A 22,172-nucleotide genomic window follows, 5' to 3' on the forward strand; every position below is an offset into this window, starting at 1 on the left:
TTATGTGATTGTTGAAGTTATATGACAGTTAACAAAACATAAGACATTTAGCCAAGGCCTTGGCTGACCTCCAGCGTCGTTTTTGAGGAACTACATCAAAAGTGACATAACGCCTGCATATAGCCTACCACTGTATGACATAGGGAGGACCGAGGGAAGTACATTCCTTAAAATAGTGTGCGTTTCGCAACTTTAGCGAAACGGTTGAGCACAAGACGCTTCAAAAAATATCTGAACAATTTAAAGGCTTTTAAGAAGCTATCAAAATAGTGAGAAAAAAAAAGCTAGTGAAGCCGCAACTGTGGTGCAATTCTATATATTGTAACTTTTAAAGGATTACTCAAAAGGAAGTCAGACTCTTGCTCCACCCCTCACTAAAATTTGAAATCGGCGGTCAAAGGGGGTGTGACCTGGAGGACCGTTGGCTTGCGAATGGGGAGAGGGTTGGGCGTGGTCTGGCTGTGATTGACAGCAGCAATTTACGAAGAAGCCGTTTAAGGACTCTGTAGGAGAATGAGCAGGTGGGTGGTGGGGGCGACTACATCATCCAGAACAAGTGACGTAGTACGTCTCGTCTCGTGTAATGAGAGGACAAACAGCCAATTTGTGTTTAGCTCAGTGTTTAACCTTAAAATGGCACCAAACAAACGCCCCCCCACCCTCACCCCTCCAAAAAATAAATAAATACAAAATTCAAGCTTTCGACAAACATGTACTAAAATGTAAAAATAATGACCAGGACATGTAGACAGCATTTGTAGACACCAGTTTATACAGTTTATCAGCAAAAAAGAAAAAGAAAAAGAAAAGTTGATTAAGTGTTGAGTTATTCCTTAAGTTAAAAATAAAAAGTTGTTATTATTTAAAAATAAAAATAAAAAATGACATTGTGCTGCTCTTTTCCCGGAATGATAGTGGGGGGAAAACAATAAAGTTTAAAAATGGGATGAATTATGATGTTATTCTAATCAATGATATTAACGTTGCATTCGTATTATATTTTCCCACCTATTCTGAACATTGGCCCTAGTTTTAAAGAATCTGTGGCTCTTGATGAGCTCAAGGGACTGACAAAAAGTTTAGAAAAAACAACAAAACTCTTCCCTGCCCCCTCCCTCTTCACCATCTTATCGATCACACCGGGAGGTCGCGCCATTTAAATCAAACGCTCGCGCGCGCAGCTGAGCTAGTCGGTCTGAAGGAAAAACAACATGCGTGCCCTCCTGCTTCTGATCCTGGTCGGCGTGGACGCTGTCCCCCAGGAGCGGCTCCTCCTCGGCGCCCTGGGCCTCTCCGAGCGGCCTGCCGCCGCCGACGGACTCCCCGGGTCGCGGTCCCGGCGCCTCGACGTCCCTCCGGCCCTGTGGAGGATGTTCCGGAGGTCGAAGCGCGTCCAGGCTGAAGGGGCAGAGCCGTGCACGGTGTCTGAGTACGGCGTCCGTGGCAACATCATCAGATATGTACAAGACCAAGGTAGTATGCTTGTGTGTGTTTGTGTGTATCCACGTGTAGGCTACCTCAGTTGGGTCTTTTTTGCAAATATGTGTTTATCTTGTGTGCATCCCTGTTTGTGTATCTGTGTCTGCGTTTGTATGTGTGCGCTTGTGTCTGTTTTCTGTGTGTGTACCGGTACGTTTTGTTTGTGTGTCCATGCCACCATGTCTCTTTCATGTTTGTGAATTTTCAGGGTCTTTGTCAATTTGTGTGCTAATGCTAAAGTGTGTATGTGAGCACATGTTCATCCACCTACGTTTGGCGTCCGTGTCCATTTGTGTGTGTGTGTGTGTGTGTGTTTGAGTGCTTAATTATGTTCTTTGGTGTGTGTGCATGCAGGCGGTGTAGTTCTGGGTTCCGGCATGGTGTGCCCAGGCTGCGTGGACCAGCATCTGTTTTTCAATGTAGCCGCACTGGAGTCGTTGGAAGTCTTGTCTCTGGCCCAGCTGCACGTCCACTTCCTGTGGAGTTCTGGGCCCAGGGGCTCCGGGAGCTCGGCGACCCTGCTGCAAAGCAGTCCCTCAATCAGTGCCGTTCTGTACAAGGTGGTCCGGCCCACGCTGAAGGGTGCCGACCCTCGGGCCAACCGCCGCCTTCTACTGTCCCAGTCGGTCCGGCCGGGCCCAGAAGGGGTGTCGGTCACCTTGGATGTAACCTCGCTGGCAGAGTCCTGGCGCCGCCCGGCACGCAATTACGGTCTACTTCTGGAACTGCGGCCTCTGGACTCTGACCTGGATCAGTCCTGGGCGGCGCCACCTGTGCAGGCCTCGCTGGTGGCAGTGTCGCTACACCCGCAGCAGTGCCGTTCCCGACAGCGGAGGAGCGTTGAAAACGCCCTGCAGGCCCCTGTGTCGCCCAGCAACATTTGCAAGGCCCGCCGTCTCTACGTGGACTTCAAGGACGTAGGCTGGCAGGATTGGATCATCGCACCGCAGGGTTACGTTGCAAACTACTGCCATGGCGAGTGCCCCTTCCCTCTCAGCGACAGCTTGAACAGCACCAACCACGCCATCCTGCAGACTCTGGTTCACTCGCTGGACCCGGGAAGCACCCCTCAGCCGTGTTGCGTGCCCGTCCGCTTCTCGCCCATCTCCATGCTCTACTATGACAACAACGACAACGTGGTGCTACGCCACTATCAGGACATGGTGGTGGATGAATGTGGATGCCGATGATGAAAGCCTCCCATAGCCCTCCACTCCCAGGCCTTGCTGCCAATTGTCAACTGTCCATTTTTAAATGATGCCAATAAAGTTTTGAATGAAACATGGGGATTATTTGAACTTTTTAGTAGACAAGAAAAATGAGAGATACTATTTACAGTAATAGGGATAGACCGATTACGACCGGGCTGATTATCAGCGCCAATATTTGACGAGTATCGGCCGGTGTTAACTTCTGTGATCTCTTATTTAAATTTGTATTTAACTTTATCGATGCTGCTGAGCTTGGGAACTCTTTGCAACTTTTATTTTTATTTGAAATTAAAACTAAAATGTGTGAAAATTTAACATGTCAGATGTTTTGAAAATTTGGAAACATTTATTTACTGTAGAATAGAGTTATTTACTTAAAAATAAAAACATTTTCCAAATCTGAAAAGTGCCATAAACATGCTAAAGACATTTCGCTAAAGTTAAGCGTTGGAGTTTGTATTTCATTTTAAATTTTAAAAATTTTGCTGCCAATGTTTCCATTGAGTGAAAGTAAATGTCGGCTATCATTCTCCTTGACTAATCGGTATCGGCCTTGAAAAAAAAAAAATATTGGTCTATCACTACAATTTAACAAAAAGCGGACAAGGGGACTTTGGCAAGGCTAGATATTCTAAATAAAAAGTTGTATTTTCCAGTTTCACAAATTGCAAAAAAAAAAGTGTTTTATTTTTTGGTTCTAATTGTTTACCCTCCACAAGACTTTTATGTTAATATTATATGCATACAAGATTGTGTATGCATCATCATATAAAAATACGGAGGCTTATTTTAGGGTGTCAACATATGACACCGACTTACCTCAAAATCAGTTTGTTAGATTCCCGCTTACCAGTAAAGTTATTTCAGTGCTAAATAAAGTTTAACAGGGGTGCTATTGTTCAGGGAAACAGCTGAGATAAAAATGGTTTCTGCCTTATCCCAAAGTCAATTGGGATAGACAGCGTCACTGAGTCAGAGGAACTGAAATCAGGAAGGGGGATACAGTATTTCACATTCAAATCAAATCAAACTCTATTTATATAGCACCTTTCATACATTAAAATTGAACAATTAAAATACCCACTGTACAATAAAAAGATAACCCACCCCTCCCCTTAACATTTGCAACTAGTACCTTTGGAATACACAATGCGTTTGCATGACATGCAGCTATAGCCCCCTCTGCTGTAGACAAAAGCGAAGGGTTAGTATTATGTAGTGTACTGTATCGTCTTTGGCCCTGCTGGTACAAAACTAGGTTTACTGTATTTAAAAAATAAAATAAAAAAAGCGCGATGCATCGTGTTTTCTCAGTTGATGAAAGCAGGTCGCCTAAATGTATAAAAAAGTATAGGCTATTCATGAAATAACGTAATGGAAAAAGTATTAGTAACGTAAAAAAAATAGAAATCATCTGACATTGTTGCCATGGTAACAGGGACTCTATTAGATTTACCTGATTTAACAAACAGCATTTCTCAAGGACTATGGATTTGGCTGAAACTTTTTAGGCACAGGGCTGGACTAGCCATCTGGCAAACTGGGCAGATGCCTCTTTTGGGGCTCCTTTAAGTATTATTTTTCTACATTGTGTCCACTGGCTCACAATTTAGAGGGACGAAGCCGTTAATTCATTTCGAATATAGATAGCAATCTAGTCTCAAACATCATCAATTAACTTCAGTGACGGAAGTACATGTTAGACAACAGTTGGGCCAGTGGGCCTAAGTCAAAATGCCGATTTTTCTGTGCCAGTCCAACCCTGTTCTATGGGAATGTTGTCTATCCCTGCTAATTTGTCGTTTGCAATTTGTGTCAATGCCCGTTCTACCCCTGTCATTAAAATGTCCGGTTTGTTCTCATACTCTGGCTTTTCAGTGAATGTTCCTTTCATGTTAGGGTGTTTTTGGACTAAAAAAAGTAATATTGACTAAATAAATAATAATAATATTGATTAAAATACATTCACAATCATTTGGCCAACGTGGCCAAGCATAGAGGTGTCACAAGGTCCCATTAAAAAAAAAATTGTATGACCAAGGCACGGATTGAACCCACTATCTCACAGTCTGAGGGTAAACACTCTACCACTAGACCACTGAACTAGTAACATGCTGGCTGGAAAGAAGAAAAATGATCTTAGTAAATATAACGAAACCCCGAACTGATGTTTTTTTTACAAGAAAAAATGCTTAGAATAAAGTTCTATATTAAACTTTTGTCTGATTATTTTCACACTTTTTTCCATTTATTTTATTACTAGATTATGCAAAATCTTAAAATATGAAATTAAATTTATGAAACCCCAATAACAGGGCCTTTGATGTTGGTTAGCCATCTTAAAATGTGGAAAATGCTTGTTTTAAGCCTCACAGTACTTAAAACTGGCTGTTAACACTCAATGCCAAGACTGCTTGATCAAATAAGATAATTAAGTAATGCAATCTTATTTTAAGTAAAAATAACTTAGCAAATTTAGAATAGATTTAAGAAATTATATCTTACTTATCTTAGGTTTGCCTAATGGTAAGTCCGCCTCTGTATTGTAGCAATATTTTATTTTGTCTTCCTTGTAACTGAAAGTAATCAAGTTACATCCATCCATTATCCGAACCGCTTATACTCATGAGGGTCTTTAATATTATGGTTCTTGGATTACATGACTAACTACATTTTTCAACAGGTAATTAGTAACTGTATTATTATGGGTTACTTAAAGTAAACCTCCCAACTCTGCCTATTTGTCATCAAAAAACTCCTAAACGGGCTTGAGAGACTACTAACAATCAACCGTAACAGAGTAACAGTGTTGACTTTTGACTTTAACCCCATTTGAAATTTAAAGCATCCGTTGACATTTCTGGTGAAAGTAGTAATTCAATTATTTATTAATTTGTTAAAATGCGGCAGTGACAAGGCCTCTGTAGGGCCGCGAGTCGGCTGGTGTGGTGGGCTGCGGCGAGAGTATCTGTGACTGCTACTCCGGCTCATTATGTAGACGTCTCCATGAAATGAGGAGATCGAGGAGCGTTGCCTCATTTAAAAAAGTATATCTCTTAAATATATTAAAATATATCACATTTTTTTATGGAAAAAAAAATATCTGCCTCAAATAAAAAAGAAATATCAAAATTTATAGAAACATGGTCTACGTATATAGAATTTTTTAACCTAATTCTGGTTACTTAATTCTGTCTGTTAGCGAGAGCCACTACATCGTGATAACTTACATTGATGTTTCTGCATTTGGCAATTTATTAATTTATTATTATATTATATTATTAGTATGGGATTTTTTTTAATGGGCTTTAGGTGAACTGATGAATACACACACGCTCGCACGCACGCACGCACACACACACGCACATTCACATACTCACCCACATACAAAAAAAAAAAAAAAAATATATATATATATATATATATATATATATATATATATGTGTGTGTATATGTATATATATGTATATATATTTAAAAAACAAAAAAACAAAACAAACATTTATAAAAAAAATTTTAATTTATTTGTTTTTTTTAAAAAAAGGGAAAAAAAAGTATATCTCTTTTATTCAGTGATATTTGTATTTATTCCAAGGTATTCATTTTACATCATTAATGATTTTTTTAAAAATGTATTTATTTAATTTAATTTAATTTGATTTTAATTTTAATTTTAATTTTAATTTTAATTTTAATTTTAATTTTAATTTTAATTTTAATTTTAATTTTAATTTTAATTTATATTTTTATTTTTTAATTTATGCTTTAATCTTAATTTAACCAGGAATTTTCCAAGGGAGTTTTGGCTAAGAGGTGGCAAAAGTTACAGTTGCAACACAACTGAAATGACATAATAGATTAGATAACACAATTACAAGTTAAGAAGGCTGTCTGAAGTGCTCCCCGTCTGGATTTAAAGTAATTCAAAGAGATACATTCTGTTAATTTCCAGTTTTTTTGCAGCAGGTTCCATGTAGAAGGGGCAGAGAAAACAATATTTTTTTTCCAAACTCAGTGCGAGTAAATGGTCACATGGGTCGGGGATCAAACCCACAACCTCTGGTTTATGAGACGATCACTCTACTAGTGAGCCATGCTAAACCCCGTTAGCAATAATAAAAAAAAATTAAAAAAGCACTTTGAGTGTGCTACAGAAAAGCGCCACCAATCTCATGCTTTATTGTTAACATTTTATTTGAACACAAACTGTAAGAATTGGAAGATACAAATGTAGAAAAGAGGGCAGTAGTGCAAGAATCCCACAAGAGTCAATCTGACAGACATAGCTGAAGCATTCACATATGACAAGTCTCCGTAATCAAAATTGATTTTTTTTTTTTAAATGTTGCAGCGACAAGTCACTTTTTAGCCTTAACAGAAATATAGAAACTTTTTCTGAAGAAAATAAAATCCCAGTTTCAATTTCAGTTTCTTGACAAGATTCTCAAGCAAGATACCCAAATATTTGTGAGGAGTACTTTGTACAAAATATTTTGTGGGTAATTTGTGACTTGAGTGTGTTTCTGTGCTGATACAAGCAAATAAGAGTTAAGCATTGGACATCTGGATAGGAAAGCAGATAGACTTTTTTTTTCATCCTATGAAGGAAATTGAATAGTACAGTACATATTACCAACACTTCCTGAATGGGATGCTTTTTTTTTCTTAATCATTAGTGAAACACATTGCAATCAGTTGTGCACTGAACACATTTCAATACAAACACCAAACAAATTGGAAATGTTAATTATCCAGAAAAAGTTTTCCATGATGTAAATAATGTTACATAAGTTTGACTATTTGAATGCCAAATCAACTAACATGGACAGGGTTTAAAACCATTTAATTGACTTGATTTGTTTTCTGATTTTTTTCATCTTCACTCCATAGATGATTGGATTCAAGAGAGGATTGTACTCCACGATTTGCAGCATCATGATCAAGCGAACGGTCTTTGGAATCTTTGACTCCATTCGGTTCATAATCACGTCAAACACAGCTAAGAAAGAGAAGCAGATTAAAACTATCAAGTGAGGTAAGCAGGTGTCAGTCGCCTTTTGCCAGGCTCCGTCGCAATGGCGATGCACAACGATAAATATTCGGATGTACATGAGGAGGATGGACAGGACAGGGAGAACCAAAATGCTGAGAAAGATGAACACACCGTAAGCGACAAACATTTGTGATCTAACGCAGAGAAGCTTATTCGCAGAATTATTACAGAAAATCCCCACTGAAATAAATGTGCACATTTTTTGCTTTACAATCATTAAAGTTCCCGTCCCGATCTGGCAGGCGGGCAGAAGCCAGGCCAAAGCTAAGAAGATGGTGACATCGCTTGTGCGCATGGTCGTCGCATATTGCAGAGGCTTGCAGATGGACACGAACCTGTCGATAGCCATGGCGAGCAACAGAAAGAAGTCTGAAGCGCCAAAAGTGTAGAAACAGAACAACTGCAACAGACAAGCGGTGTGAGAACCACTCTTCCCTTGAGACAAGACGTCCACAAACAGTTTGGGGTAGATAGCAGTGCTGAAAAAAAGCGAGTTTAGTGACAAAGCTGCAATGAAAATATACATGGGCTCGTGAAGGTTCCTGTGAATCCAGATGATGTGAATAATGGTGCCATTAGTACATAAGATGAGAGCGTAAAGTGCCAAAAAGAAGACAAAAAAAGCATATCTGTACTTATCCAAATCTAAATAGGCACTAAGACCTGTTAGGATGTGCGTTCCGTTCGCCATGTTTCATTCACGTGCACGATGCACACTTGGTGGTCGAGAGCTGCCGTCTTTTATGATGGCTGCTGAGCCTACAAGGACCTCATTATCAGCTGCTGTCACGCCAACAAACTCCCCTTAAGTCCTTTTGGCCTCGGTATTGTTTGTGGTGCTGACCTGTCCGTCACATGCAGAAGGATCAGACGTTTGTTGGACATGAGGTTCAAGTGATGAATCAGTTGTTCATTGTTCTCACTGGCTGTTTTCGTGCTATCCGACTGTTAAATATGCGTTGTTCAAAACATGTTTTGCGAAAAAATGGATGGCCAATCTCGAGCAATGTTTTTCTTAACAATTGATAAAGCGTGAAACGTTATATCGCTGGCATTGGGCTAAAACCTTGTACAGTATCTCCAAAATAGTTACTTTTCAACCATTAACATTGCATCATGAAAGAAAGAAAAACATTTTCAACACTTTAGATGAGTCAATAATTAAAAAAAAAAAAAGTAAAAGTGACACTCACAAGTATGGCCTGATCAAAAGTATACATTTTTGAAAAAATATGAAATTTGCCAATTTGTGACTTAGGAGGTTTTGACCACCTGCGATACTAAAACATTGAACGTGAAATAATTACCACTGACCTCTTTGTTGAAAATATTAAGTATTCATGAAAGTAATACTGTATAAAGTAAGGACGTAACAATAACGGCAAAATCGTGATATCGCGATATCAAAACTGCCACAAGATATCGTCGTTGTCATGTCACGATATTTAAAAAAAAAGTCAGGTTGATTTCCATTTGTGCAGTTCTAGCACCCTCTGGTGACTAGTTTTTTAGTGCAGTTTAATTTTCACAAAGCATGTTTTGGCCCTTCTATGTTTAAAATCCACGCTAATGGTCAGATGAAGGGGACGTAACATGTTTCGGAACAGAGTCAATATGTGTAGGAATTCAACATGTGCTTGCATTAGTAAGTACCTCAATATATATTTGTGTTGTTCCGATACCGTTTTTTGGCCCTCGATACCGATTCTGATACCCAGCTTTGCAATATCCGCCGATGCCGATACCATACCGATACCTAAGTTTTCTTTTCTCAACATGAAAAAGCTTTCCTGCCATTGGTTCAAAGCATTCAAGGGCCAATAGCTCGGCATGCAGTGAACATGTCACACATCAGTGAATGTCGTGCATGAGCAAGACACAAGATGCTGCAGCCAAAGTCCTATATCAGCGTCAGAATTAATGATATCGGCATGTTACTTGTTGATACTCACCGATACCGATACCACTGTTTTAATGCAGTATAATATATTTGTATATATAATATTTATAATATTTGTATAATATTTTTCATTGCTGTAATGTACAAAAGCACAATATTGTGCGCTTCATTTTTTTTTTAGGATATTGTGACCTTTTTTTGTATCACCAACCTCCCCACAATATCGTGATAATTATCGTACCATGACCTTCATATCGTGATAATATCGTATGGTGATGTTTGAATATCGTTGCATCCCTAGTATAAAGTGCAACTGAGTGTTGCTGAGTAACGTTTTCAAGCAGAATAACCCTTGATAGATGCACACCAAAACATTACTTTTGAGTAGATTTGAAATTCAATGACATTATTTGGTAAACATATTTCATTCTAAATCCTCCCAGTCCGTTTTTTTTTTCTAAGCGAGATGATAACAGTCCATGCAAAAAAAAGATAATGGCTTGTGTTTTAAAATAGCAACAGGTGCCCATTTTGAAAGTTGAGTCTAAAGTATTAAAATATAGGTTCTTCTTTTTCTATGTCATACAGAGTGTTCTCCGTTATACATCATTGTTAAAATATTATGTTATTTTTATTACTAAATAATAATTATCACATCAATTATAAAATGATTATTCATGTATGTATGTATAATGAATAAAAATGATCAGGATCGTTATCAGGTACAGTTGTGCTTGAAAGTTTATATACACTTGGGATATGGAAATTTATGAGCATGCTGTGTAGTGAGAAAAAGTCTTAATTAATGCCCATAAAATATATAATACGGTGGCAATTGTTTTGATATTTTCAGAGGTTGAAGCTGACATGAGTCGAGATGTGCATTCGAATTTGGTGTGTCATTAAGCGACGTTTAGCTTTTGTACATTTACAGTTGTGCTCATAGGTTAAAAACTTTCAGACACAACTGTAATCTGCAGATCTTGCTGATGAGCGGATCCTTTGAATTAGGTGTGTTGGAGGAGGGAAACCTCAGTGTAGAACATGAAGGACTGCGGCCCTCGAGGATCGGAGTTTGATCATGCTCCAAATTGTTCTCAGGTGTGAGTGGTTGTTTTGACAAAAGAGACTTTTTTCTTTTTTAACTTTGAAGAGAAAGCACATTTGTCTTTTTTTTTCATTTCTGAGGTGGTGATCTAAATAGTTTTTTTTTTTTGGGGTGGGTGGGGGGGGGTGTTAGTTAGTTTCAAAGCTTGTTTGTGTGTCAGGAGAAATTAAAAAAATCCCAGAAGGGAAAACAACAAAAAGCAAAACTTTTTTGGAACGATGTAATTGTCATTTTGTTTTCCTATAATCGAGTAAAAATAATAGATAAAAATTGGGATTTTATTGTAAAATCACATTTCCCAGCCGTACATCCGTTTCTGGAGGCAAACTACAACAAGATGGGCAATTAAGAGGAACGTCAGCAGTGTGTGCAACGTCAACAGACTGGGATTGACTTGTTATTGTTTTCTGCTGTCATTACATCGTTTAATTAGAAGGGAAAGAATGATGTAAAGATAGTGTCACAACAAGGTCAGCCTCTGGGGGAGGCTAATGATGAGCTAGTGGCCACAAGTGACGTTCACATGGGAGGTTGTAATCTGGCAAACAAGTTAAGTATCTGGACAACACCAGCAAAGTGTTACCTTTAGCACGTTGAAAATGACAGTAAAGCCTGGTACACACATCAGGATTTTTCAAATCTTAAGATCATTATTATTATTATTTTTTAAATCTTTGGCAGACCCCCACATAAAGATAAAAAAATGCGAATTAAACAGTTTTGGGCATATTGTGTGAGGTGTGCTCAGATCATATCAACGCATTAAAACACACACATAAATATTCGATTCCACCACCAATCAAGAAAACAGTTCTCCAAGGTCAAGCTTTCACGTAATCACACATAACTTCACGTACACGAAGAGGACCAGGCACATCCTAAAAAATTTTTTTTTTACATCATCAATCTTATATTTCTGGCTGAATGTCATATACACAAATGTTGATACATGAATCCATTAGAAGTCAGACAATATATGAAATCCAACAGTTCTGCCATCACCAGCATGACTTTTTCCGGCCAAAGCAGCCCTCTCTCCACGACTGTCACAAAACTAAGAGTTAAAATGGACCCTCAGCTCAGATTTGACACACACATCAAACACCTCGATTAAACCTCATTTTACCATCTCAGGAACATCGCAAAACTCCGTGAGAACATCCAACGTCCCTCGGAATTGAACACAAGGTTTCCTTCCTCACCCATCAATGCATTCAGTCATACCTCAAAGACCTCCTTATACCGAAGACCTCCAACGAACCCTCCGCTCTGCATCTTCAAACCTCCTTCCAGTCCCCAAAACCAAGCTCCGCACTCTGGCCTTCTTCTCGGTGGCTCCCAGGCTGTGGAATGCTCTCCCCGAGCGCCTATTGACATTTTTAAATAGGCTTTTTTTTTTACTCTGTAGCACTTTGAGATTGTTGAAATATAAAGTGCATCACAAACTACATTTATTCTTATTACTACTATTATTATTATTATTAAAATTCTTGACAATAATATGTTCTCTACAGACATACTACTTTAAATACAGTATTCTGTTTAATATTGTGTTAGTGGAACATGAGTTAAACAGCAAAATACAGCAGTTTTGATCAAAATCAGAAGGCGGCCATTTTGCCACTTGCTGTTTACTGAAGATCACATCACAGCTGCTTCGGGCTCAGGCAACGACCAATCACAGCTCACCTGTTTTCTGAAGCCGAGCTGCTCAAAATCATGTTCTTTGCATTCTTTGGTCAAACTAATGGATAACCATGATGCCAGTTGTGGGGTCGTGTGTATAGAAACGGATGACAAAAGTCACGGTTTGGATCCGATAGTTTTTCGAATTAGCAAAAACAAACAAACAAACAAGATAAATAGTACTTTGCATTCATTTATTTTGTAAAGCGCTTTTCCCCATTAAATGAAAAAATATTTTCAAAATGTCTAGTATAGCCGTTTAGGATATTAGGAACACAACTTTTAAGTGCAATATGAGGTAAAAACATTATTTTTAACTGGTTCATGTGTAAAAAGTAATGGCTTAAAATTGTTTTCCTATAATCTAAACATATTTTTGTTGTTGTTGACATTTTGAGTTGAATGTTTTACTTTTTTGAAGGGCAAAAGTGTTTTATAAAATAAACAAAGACAAAGTTATATTTCATATTTCTAGTTCCTAAAGAAACAACGGTGGGTCCAGCGGGATGTTTTTCTGGATGGCCGCCAGGTGGTGCTGTTTATTACGGGCCTCGAGAAAGTCAGATAGCAGCAAAGAGTGGCTCAGAAAAGGCAATATTAAAGAAAAGGAGTGGAGCTGACACGCCAAATGCATCCTAACACAAATGTATAAATCATCGCAGAGCCCTGAAGTGCAGTGAGTAGGCGACACAAAGTCTAACACAAAAACAAAATATATGTGTAAATAAGGGGCCAATAGCATGTTTGGGTGATCATTTTTCTACTAATAAGTTAATGTTATGGTATTTGTATTTGTTGGGAACAGTAGGTTACATTGGAAGAGGAAGAGGTAAATAGCAGGGCTTAGCCTGCTTTTTAGCACTTAAATTTTTTTTAGTAATTACATTGAAAACAAATATAGAAATGACTAGTTTTTAAATGTGACTAAAACTAACTTTTGCATTTTGTCCACCATTTTGTAAAGCCTGCCCTTGCTATTAGTAATTGAAACACATTCTAGCACAAGACAAGGAAAGGCAAGTTTATTTGTACAGCACATTTCATACACAAGGGAACTCAATGTGCTTTACACAAGGAAAAACAACACCTATAAGGATCGACAAACACAGAGCAAAAAACTACTAAAAGAACATACATTAGACAGCAAACTTTAAAAACATTTAGCGTAAGGATGTTTAAAATAATAATAATAACAAAAAGGGGAAAAAAACATTATTTAAAATTCTTTATAAGACCTTAATCAAAGATATGTGGAAAAAAAGCAACGTTTTCAACCTGGATTTAAAAACATTTACACTCAGGGCTGACTTCCCTTCTGTTGGCAGCTTATTCCATTTGTGTGCAGCATAACAGCTAAATGCAGCGTCGCCATGTTTACTTTGAACTCTTGGTTCCACTAGTTGGCCCAAGTCTGTAGATCTCAGAGCCAAGGAAGTTAAAGTGTGATTGCAGTTCATTATTATGAGCTCTTAAAAGAACTGAAAATTTGTCTTGTATCTTGCCTTATTTATTAGGCTTTATGTTTAGAGAATATCAAATTAATTTCCTTAGCACTCTTGACTTCATGTTTTCATAATTGTTCAGATATACTGATTGTGATCTAGTAAGTTATCATTTTTGATCACATACGACATAACTATTGACGTCATTTATTGGAATGTTAAACTATTTTAGATTGCTACATTAAAACGTATAAAATGATATAGGTTCATTAAAACACTGTAAACTAAAGTGGGCCGGTCTGAGCCAGTTACAGTTGACAGTTACAGTGATTTAATGTTATTTTACATTCAGCATATAAGATCATAGTCTACTTTTGAACATTATCAAATAAAATAAACATTGAAATTCTGTTATTTTGGGACTTTTTATTTATTTTATTACAGTGTACCTTATGTTGAACTTAAAGAGTAATTCAACAGAAAGTGAGACTTTTGCTCCACCCCTCACTAAGTTTTGAAATCGGTGCTCAAAGGGGGTGTTGCCTGGAGGGTCGTGAATGGGGAGAGGGTTGGGCGTGGTCTGGCTGTGATTGACAGCAGCAACTCGCTAAGAGTGGCTGGCGGGGGTGACTACGTCATGCGCCACATGTGACGTAGTCTATGCCTTCCCGTGTAATGAGAGGACAAGTCGCTCATCTGTAAATATCGCAGCCACGGTAGGTCTACGGCAGAGGTGCTGACAACCAATACAACGCTGCAGGAAATGTTTAAAAATAGTTTTCTTACCAGTGGCACAAGCGAGGTGACTTGGTATGTTCCCTGTTCTCCAAATGTGCGGAAATGCAGAAGGGTCTATAAAGGGGGAGGAGGGAGGGGGGGTATGTTAGCAATATATATATATATATATATTAAAGCGCTATACATAAAGCAGTACATTTACCATATTTACATATTTGGATAATGGATGTGTAACACACATATACATACATACACGTACATACATACATACACATACATATATACAACACATACAAACTAGGGGTGTACATCTCTTCACAAAAGACGATTCAATACGGTTTTCAGTACATGGGTTGCAAAACAATTCAAGGACGGTTCGATTTGAAAGCTGAAAGATTTGTTTTGATATAGTACAGTTCAAGTTTGAGGGGATGATGCAATGACTTTTTTGTTGTTGTTGTACAAACATGCACTTGTCACTACTGTAAACGTGCCATTTCCTTCTAAGATATACTGTATCTCTCCAATAAGAGACGATTCGATACATATCTCGATGTATTTCAGAGTGATTCGGTTCGATTTATTTATTTATGCATATTTAAAAAAGAAAAGAAAACGATTTTCCAATTCAAATAGGTTTTTGTAACACCCCTAATACATATATATACAAACAGGCAGCAAGCTAAGGCTTTGAAGAAAGACTTGACTGAAATAAACAAATATAAAACACAGAACTCGCCGTATTGGAAGAAGATAATAAACCGATACCATAAAAGCATTGTGACGTCCCTACAAGGTCTGGCAGATTTCGGACAAATTCAGAAGTTTTCTTAGCCACAATAAAGGTTGGCCCAAAAGTACTCAGTAGCACTAGGTCTTCGAAGGCGAATGTCATGAAGTCGGGGCCAGTCAGGTCAAGTCAAGTCAGTCAAGTAAATACATTCTCCGTAGTCAACCCCTGTTAACAGGACAAACACTGTTATCAATCATGTATAACTTGATTCTGTGTTCGCCTAATACATGTGATATTACTCACAAATGCTTCATTGTAAGTCTCTCCATAATAGTTAATGGGGCATTCGGTCAAGTTAAAACGTTGGGGATTACTTAGTAGAGATGTTGCACCTGCAGACAAGACATGACACATACTAAATAACAAACATCCCAACATTGAAATGTAAACATTTGTTGCGCTTTATAGCACTTATCTTTTGAATAAGATTGTGTAGCAAAGATTACAAGTGTTCGTCAAGTCAAGTATTCGAGTAAAGCACATTTGTTAGAGGTACAGTATTGTATATGGTAGGGGTTGAACAACTAAGAATTAGGACCAAAACCACTAAAGGTTTGCGTAGCTTTTGGAGCAGTCTGGGAGCGCGTAATCCTCTAAGCGAGCGCAGCTGGGGAAATTGCCAAGCAGATTGCGCGCCAGTGCGCCGTTTTTTTTTTTGCGCATATGTAAATTAGGTCATTTATTATACTTTTGGCGGAGAAATTGCCCACCTCTATGCAAATGAGACTTATTAATAAACAACGTCTAATTTGTGTGGTTGGGGGGCATTTTGTAATGTTGGTTTACAACACATGACGTAACACGGGCTGGTCGCGATCGGCGAGCATTTTGCGATCATTTTCACATGACAGATGCATTAACACTCCGTTATGCTAGATGAAAGTCTCTAGTCCATCTCTACTGTATGGCCACGTCAACCTCTGAAAATATAAAAGATGATCGCGCCAATAATTTGTATTTAATGGACATTAAATGAATGAATGAATGATGTTGTCATCCTTTCTGCTCACTGCAGCTTAATGGCGCTAAATGAGGAAAAGGTTTTTGCACCTCCTTGGCCCAAGCTCGCTTTCTGATAATTAAATTTTGGCACACTTATCCAGTTGAAACAAGTTGAGACCATCAGGTCACAAATTTTCACATGGGCCGTCCCCCGAGTGAGTGGTCGGCCAAGACAGTATAAGACTAGAGACTATTTTGAATAGATTAGATCTTCTTCTGCATTCAGCAGATAAGGCCTTAGTGTAGTTGACTATAATGTGAACAGACAGACGGACAGCGTCTTATTCACAAAGAATGCGCATATGGTGAAATGCGTCATTAAATGAGATGCCCAGCAGAATCTGCATGGGTGCGCAGGTGCTACCTGTGCGTATTTAAATGATGTAATATTTGGCTGAGGAATTGCCCACTTCTATGCAAATTAATCTCATTAACAAATCAACGTCCATTTCGCTAACACCAGCGCTAATTTCCACATGCAGTTCGAGTGACACAAATGGACCTTTTTCCACAAAAAAACGGAAAAGACGTCATGACTGGGAATCTCAACTTCCAGTCCTTATATTTAGCGCGAGAAGCAAGATGGATCTCAGAGTTCATCGTACACTATCTCGAGCATTTGCCCAAAATCTCCTTTGCCGATGTGGAAACTAGCATTGTACAAGAAAACTTCATCAGGAAAAAAGGAGAATGAAGAAAGGGTACACATTTTCCCCACGAGAAACTCAGCGAAAAGGGGGACGTCTAAAACGCCTCATGTGCATGTATGTCGCCTAAGGTCATAAAACGCTCACTATAAACAGCTTATTGTGTTACAACGCCTTGCAAAAGTATTCACCCCCCTTGAATTTTTTCAACATTTTGGCACGTACGACCACAGACATAAATATATTTCATTTAAATGTTATGTTAAACATAAACACAAAGTAGAACACAATCATGAAGTGCAACAAAGTGGATATCAAACTTTCAAACTTGTCTTACAACTAAAAAACTGAAAAGTAGGTTTTAAACCAGTGTTGAGTGTTTTGTGATTTGACTTGAGTCTCTTCCTGCCCATCGTTCTGCCATGGTGTTCTTGGTGCAAAGCCAGCATTCATACTTTGCCATGTGTGGCAAGCGGTGAGAAACCGGTACAAAATGTGCACAGCTGTCAAACTGTGTGGGCATGTCCTTTGTGAATCGGACACCAAGAATGCGGGTGCAAATCAAGTTGAATTAATGGCGCTGTCAGAGGTTGCAGTTAAGTTCATTCTGTGTGGATTCGCTCCAAAGTGTTTCAAATAAAGCAACAAGAATGCCATGAAGTTGGTCTGTGTTGTGCCATGAATAACGTTTTTTTTTTTCACTTTCTCACACTTTTCTCCCAAGCATGATTGGACATAACGATTTGGCAACAAAGATGGAGTTTCTGCCCTCTTTCTTTTCCGCCAATGCTGCCTTTGGTATGAATATTTAAGGCTAACCACTGTTTTCACCCACAACAAGCTTATATATAGGCATATAAAGATTGGGTTGCCTTATTTTCACATTGCCTATTTCACAGAGCATTATTTAGTCTAAAGTCCTTTTTAAACTTGCTGAAACAAAGAGACGATGAGTTCAAACTTTAAACTTCAAACATTGAAGTAATGCCCTATATGAGAAATTCTAGGTTATTCTGCTCTCCAAGCACCAGCCCCTCCCAACCTGAGAAAACGAGCTGTTGGCACGGTTATGACGTCATTGCGTGCGACCCCGCCCCCGCACCGCCTCTGCGGACTGAACGCACGCCCACTTTCTCTGAGACCTCCCTCCATGGGATGATGACAAAAGTAGCCTTTATCAATAAACATTCTGTCCAAATGAATTCAAAGAAATCAATTATTCTTCACATTTGCAATGCCAAAGTGCAATGAAATGACAATTGGCTGTCTAAAAATCCATTGGCTGACACTGGTGGAAACTACAAGTAAAACATTTGCGATGGTAGAATTATTTGAACGGATGGTGTAGTGGACAGTGTGCTGGCCCCACAAGCAATAGAGCATGGGTTCGTGACCTGCTGTGGTGCTTCTTTTTTTTTCTCTCTCCTCCTTTCTTCTAACTTCTCTGCTCCCCTCCTCTTCCACGATTTCTTGCGGCAAGGACCCGTTTTGTTTCAAATGTTTATCCACGAATTGATGGCTTGCGAGACCAAATGCAGAGATCTAGCAGCCCTTGAAATTTAGAGTCCATTTTAAAAATCGGCTTAAAACCGATCTGTATGTTTCGTGGGCTCGGACGACGTCATGAGAAAAAAAAAATCTTTAACAAAATAAATACATCTGTGATTAGAGGTGAAATTTTGCTACATTAATGTAGCTATATTCACTTGTCTTGTTTTTGTTTTACTCCTGTGTTTTTTTTGTTTGTTTTTTATCTCAAAAGTTGTTGAACATACAATAATTTGATTTGAGCTAATGTTTAATTGTTTGTGCTTCGAAAATGTACTAATTGTCATTGGTGAGGTTTTGACCGTTGACTAAATTACTGATGTCTGAAAAGGAAGCATCTATCGACGGATGCTAAGGTACCTTAGTTTTGCTAACGTGCATTCACATGGGGCAAATCCATCTGTTACAAATCCATCTTTTACTAATCCATCTTTTAAAAGTGAGAGCTCCTGCTTGGTTCCTGATTAATGTGAAGACCTACCAGTTTGATACACACTTCTGAAATAACAAATTTGCTTGTTACCTTGAAAAAAATGAATAATAAATAAAAATAAAAAAAAAATAAAAATAAAAAAAAAAATAAAAATAAAAAAAAAAATAAAAAAAAAATAAAAAAAAAATAAATAAATAAAATAAAATAAAAAAAAATAAATAAAAAATAAAAAATTGTACTCATTAAGATAACAGATAAATATCAATGTTCAACACTATTTTTTATATTCATCCAGTGTTAACATTTTAAAATTGGTGAACTATTTTAGAACAGGCCATCGGCCAAACAGTCACCCTCGATTGCGAAACCCATGGCGGCAGCACCGGCGACATCACATGGCACAAGGAATTTGTCTCCGGCAACCTGGCAGGCATGGACAGATGCAAGGCCGGTGGGAATATGTCCAAAACCGTCAATTTGGACAAATTATATGGTGGTTTCAAGAGTGTGAGAGATGTGTACATTTTGGTACTAGTATAGTCCTCTAGTTACAAACATTCTACTTACGAGCATTTCGCAGATACGTACAGGGGCTGACTGACATGCCGTATTCCACGCGCAAGTTAATATTTTCAAGTGCGCGCCACATTATACATTACGGTACAGTACTGTGCTGTAGTTCCCCTCTCTGCCACAACCCCGCCGAGCAGCACCGCGCCATTTGTGCATTTCAACTACCTCCCTGTCCTGCAATGCATGGCACAGGCTCTCTCTCCCTGGTTGTGAACTTGTTGTCTCTCTCTCTCTCTCTCTCTCGTCCTCCTGTCTGTCACCGCCAGCCGCCATGATTAGTATACTTCGAGTGTGTGGACGAAACTTACTCACACGCAGTAGCGTCCAAGTCGCGAATAAAAGCTTCTATTCGGCACAGATGAGCAAACGTGTGGCCGTGGTTTTGGCCGGCTGCGGGGTCTACGACGGCAGCGAGATCCACGAAGCTTCCGCCATTTTGGTGCATTTGAGCCGAGGAGGCGCAAGTGTAGGTGAAAAGTGAAAGTAACGTCCGCTTGTGACGCGGGGCTTGGCGCGTGCCGTGTGTGATGTTGTGTCTTCGTTACAGGTGAGCATGTTTGCTCCCAACGTGGAGCAGATGCACGTGGTGGACCACGCAAAGGGTGACCCCACGCAGGAGAAAAGGAACGTGCTGGTGGAGAGCGCCAGGCTGGCCCGTGGAAACATCCAGGACCTTTCCAAACTCAGCGTCAAAGATCATGACGCCATTATTTTCCCAGGTGACGTTATGCTATTTGCTTAAACCGTTTTTTTTGTTCCCCGTTAAATGACTGTCACGAATGCACATCTTTTTTGTGGCAATATTAAAATTCTTGTGTTGTTTTCTGACTTTATCTGAGAAAATGACAACCTTAACACTTGCAGTATTGCAGTCTTGCAATATAAATTTTTCAATCCTAGCTCATCCTTTACAATTTTAGTCTTCCACAATAGCAACTTTTTTTTGCTGTAGCATTATGACATTAGTCTGGGGAAATTGATTGCATCTGTTATTTTGATCGTAGATTGTTTTTCTTGCAAAAGTATGACTTGTTGCAATATGCGACTGTCTGAAAATCATAAATATAAATACACATCCCCAACGATAATATTGCAGTTGTGTTCTTGTAATATTTATTTTTAATTTATTCTAACAAAATGTTCTTTTGTTTTCATTTTAATTTGGTGATATTCTGACTTTTTTCAGAAAATTATGTCTTTAACAAAGTTTTATATTCATATTTTACAGATCTTAATTACATACAGAATTTTGTTACAGCTGCATTTTTTTTAAGTGATGTAAAATAAAGTTTTGTTGTGTTGTTTTACACTGTATAAAACCCAATTCATCTTGCCAGTGATATTATATTATAGTGATATTTTTTCTTTTATGTTACTGTGACGTTTGTGTGTGACTTTATTTAAAAATTTGTACTGTGTGACATTGATGCTCTTTGTTAGCCCATCTATGATAGCAATTAGCTAGCGCTAGGCATGAACAAAGGCATGCACATTGATAACGGTTGTGGTCATATTTGGGCAGGTGGTTTCGGGGCGGCGAAAAACCTGTGCACGTGGGCAGTGCAGGGCAAGGACTGCACGGTCAACGGCGAGGTCAAGGCGGTTCTAGAGGCGTTCCGCGGCGAGGGCAAACCCATCGGCCTCTGCTGCATCTCGCCTGTGCTGGCTGCAAAAGTGTTTCCCGGATGCGAGATCACCGTAGGACTGGAGAATGACGACAAGTACATATAAACCACTTAAACTTTACTTACCGGAAAAAAAAAACGCCAAAAAGTCATCGAGGGCATCTATTCCCTCGCCTTTTAGGTATCCCAACACGACGGACACAGCGGCCGCCATCAACCAGTTGGGCTGCAAGCATGTGAGCACAGGCGTTAGCCAGAGCCACGTGGACAACAAGAACAAGCTGGTCACCACCAGTGCTTTCATGTGCGACGCGCCCATCCATGAGGTCTTCGACGGAATCGGCTCCATGGTGCAAGGTGTGCTTAAGCTAGTGTGAAGCCAGCCTTATTGCAAGCGCTAAATCGATGAAAAATTGTATTAGGAAATGAAGAAGCACTTCCACATATAATATGCAGCACCTCGCTTGACTCCTTTTCTTTAATTGTATAGTTTTTTGTAGGCAAAATTATAATGATGCATAGTGGCTGCAATCAGACTTTCCACAGGGTATTTTTGAGCACAGTGTGGGAGTGCAGGGGCTATATTTATTTGCACATTAAAATGACAGAACTATAGAGCTTTGTGATGGAAAATAAGAGGTAAAAAAATAGCCAGTGAAAGTCGTCGACCTGTCTAATGGTGTGTTATTGTATAGAGGAAAATGCAATAAATGTGTCCAGCTCATTGTGATATACACCAAGAAGAGTTGTCTGCAATGTCTAAACTGCACCTGTCTAAATGTTTCATTCTATTTTTATTTTTGGAATACAGCAGACACACCATACTGGCTGTTCAACACAAGCTTGTTGCATGTTCATGGATGTATTTTTTTTTTTCTTCCCAGTATTTGAATTTTTTTCCCCTTGCGAATCTAAAATATTATTGAATGTTTAT

At 38.8% G+C, this 22,172-nt stretch overlaps 3 protein-coding genes across 3 annotated transcripts; 2 read left to right on the forward strand and 1 right to left on the reverse strand.

The window, feature by feature from the left end:
- The first annotated feature begins 1,143 nt into the window (after positions 1 to 1,143).
- gdf3 (growth differentiation factor 3) lies at positions 1,144 to 2,760 on the forward strand. Its single transcript, XM_077580292.1, has 2 exons — positions 1,144 to 1,473; positions 1,834 to 2,760. Exons 1-2 carry the CDS (start codon positions 1,212 to 1,214, stop codon positions 2,667 to 2,669), a joined length of 1,098 nt encoding a protein of 365 aa, XP_077436418.1. The 5' UTR covers positions 1,144 to 1,211; the 3' UTR covers positions 2,670 to 2,760.
- A 4,249-nt stretch (positions 2,761 to 7,009) lies between these two features.
- LOC144060407 (olfactory receptor 1500-like) lies at positions 7,010 to 10,125 on the reverse strand. The gene has a single exon (XM_077579943.1). It carries the CDS (start codon positions 8,432 to 8,434, stop codon positions 7,523 to 7,525), a length of 912 nt encoding a protein of 303 aa, XP_077436069.1. The 5' UTR covers positions 8,435 to 10,125; the 3' UTR covers positions 7,010 to 7,522.
- Positions 10,126 to 19,819: 9,694 nt separating this feature from the next.
- LOC144060600 (glutamine amidotransferase-like class 1 domain-containing protein 3, mitochondrial) lies at positions 19,820 to 22,007 on the forward strand. Its single transcript, XM_077580289.1, has 4 exons — positions 19,820 to 20,079; positions 20,161 to 20,332; positions 21,136 to 21,334; positions 21,420 to 22,007. The coding sequence occupies exons 1-4, from the start codon at positions 19,885 to 19,887 to the stop codon at positions 21,613 to 21,615; spliced, it is 762 nt and encodes a 253-aa protein (XP_077436415.1). The 5' UTR covers positions 19,820 to 19,884; the 3' UTR covers positions 21,616 to 22,007.
- The last annotated feature ends 165 nt before the right edge of the window (positions 22,008 to 22,172 follow it).

The sequence above is a fragment of the Vanacampus margaritifer genome, chromosome 11 (genome assembly GCF_051991255.1).
Source record: "Vanacampus margaritifer isolate UIUO_Vmar chromosome 11, RoL_Vmar_1.0, whole genome shotgun sequence".
In the NCBI taxonomy this organism is placed as follows: Eukaryota; Metazoa; Chordata; class Actinopteri; order Syngnathiformes; family Syngnathidae; genus Vanacampus; species Vanacampus margaritifer.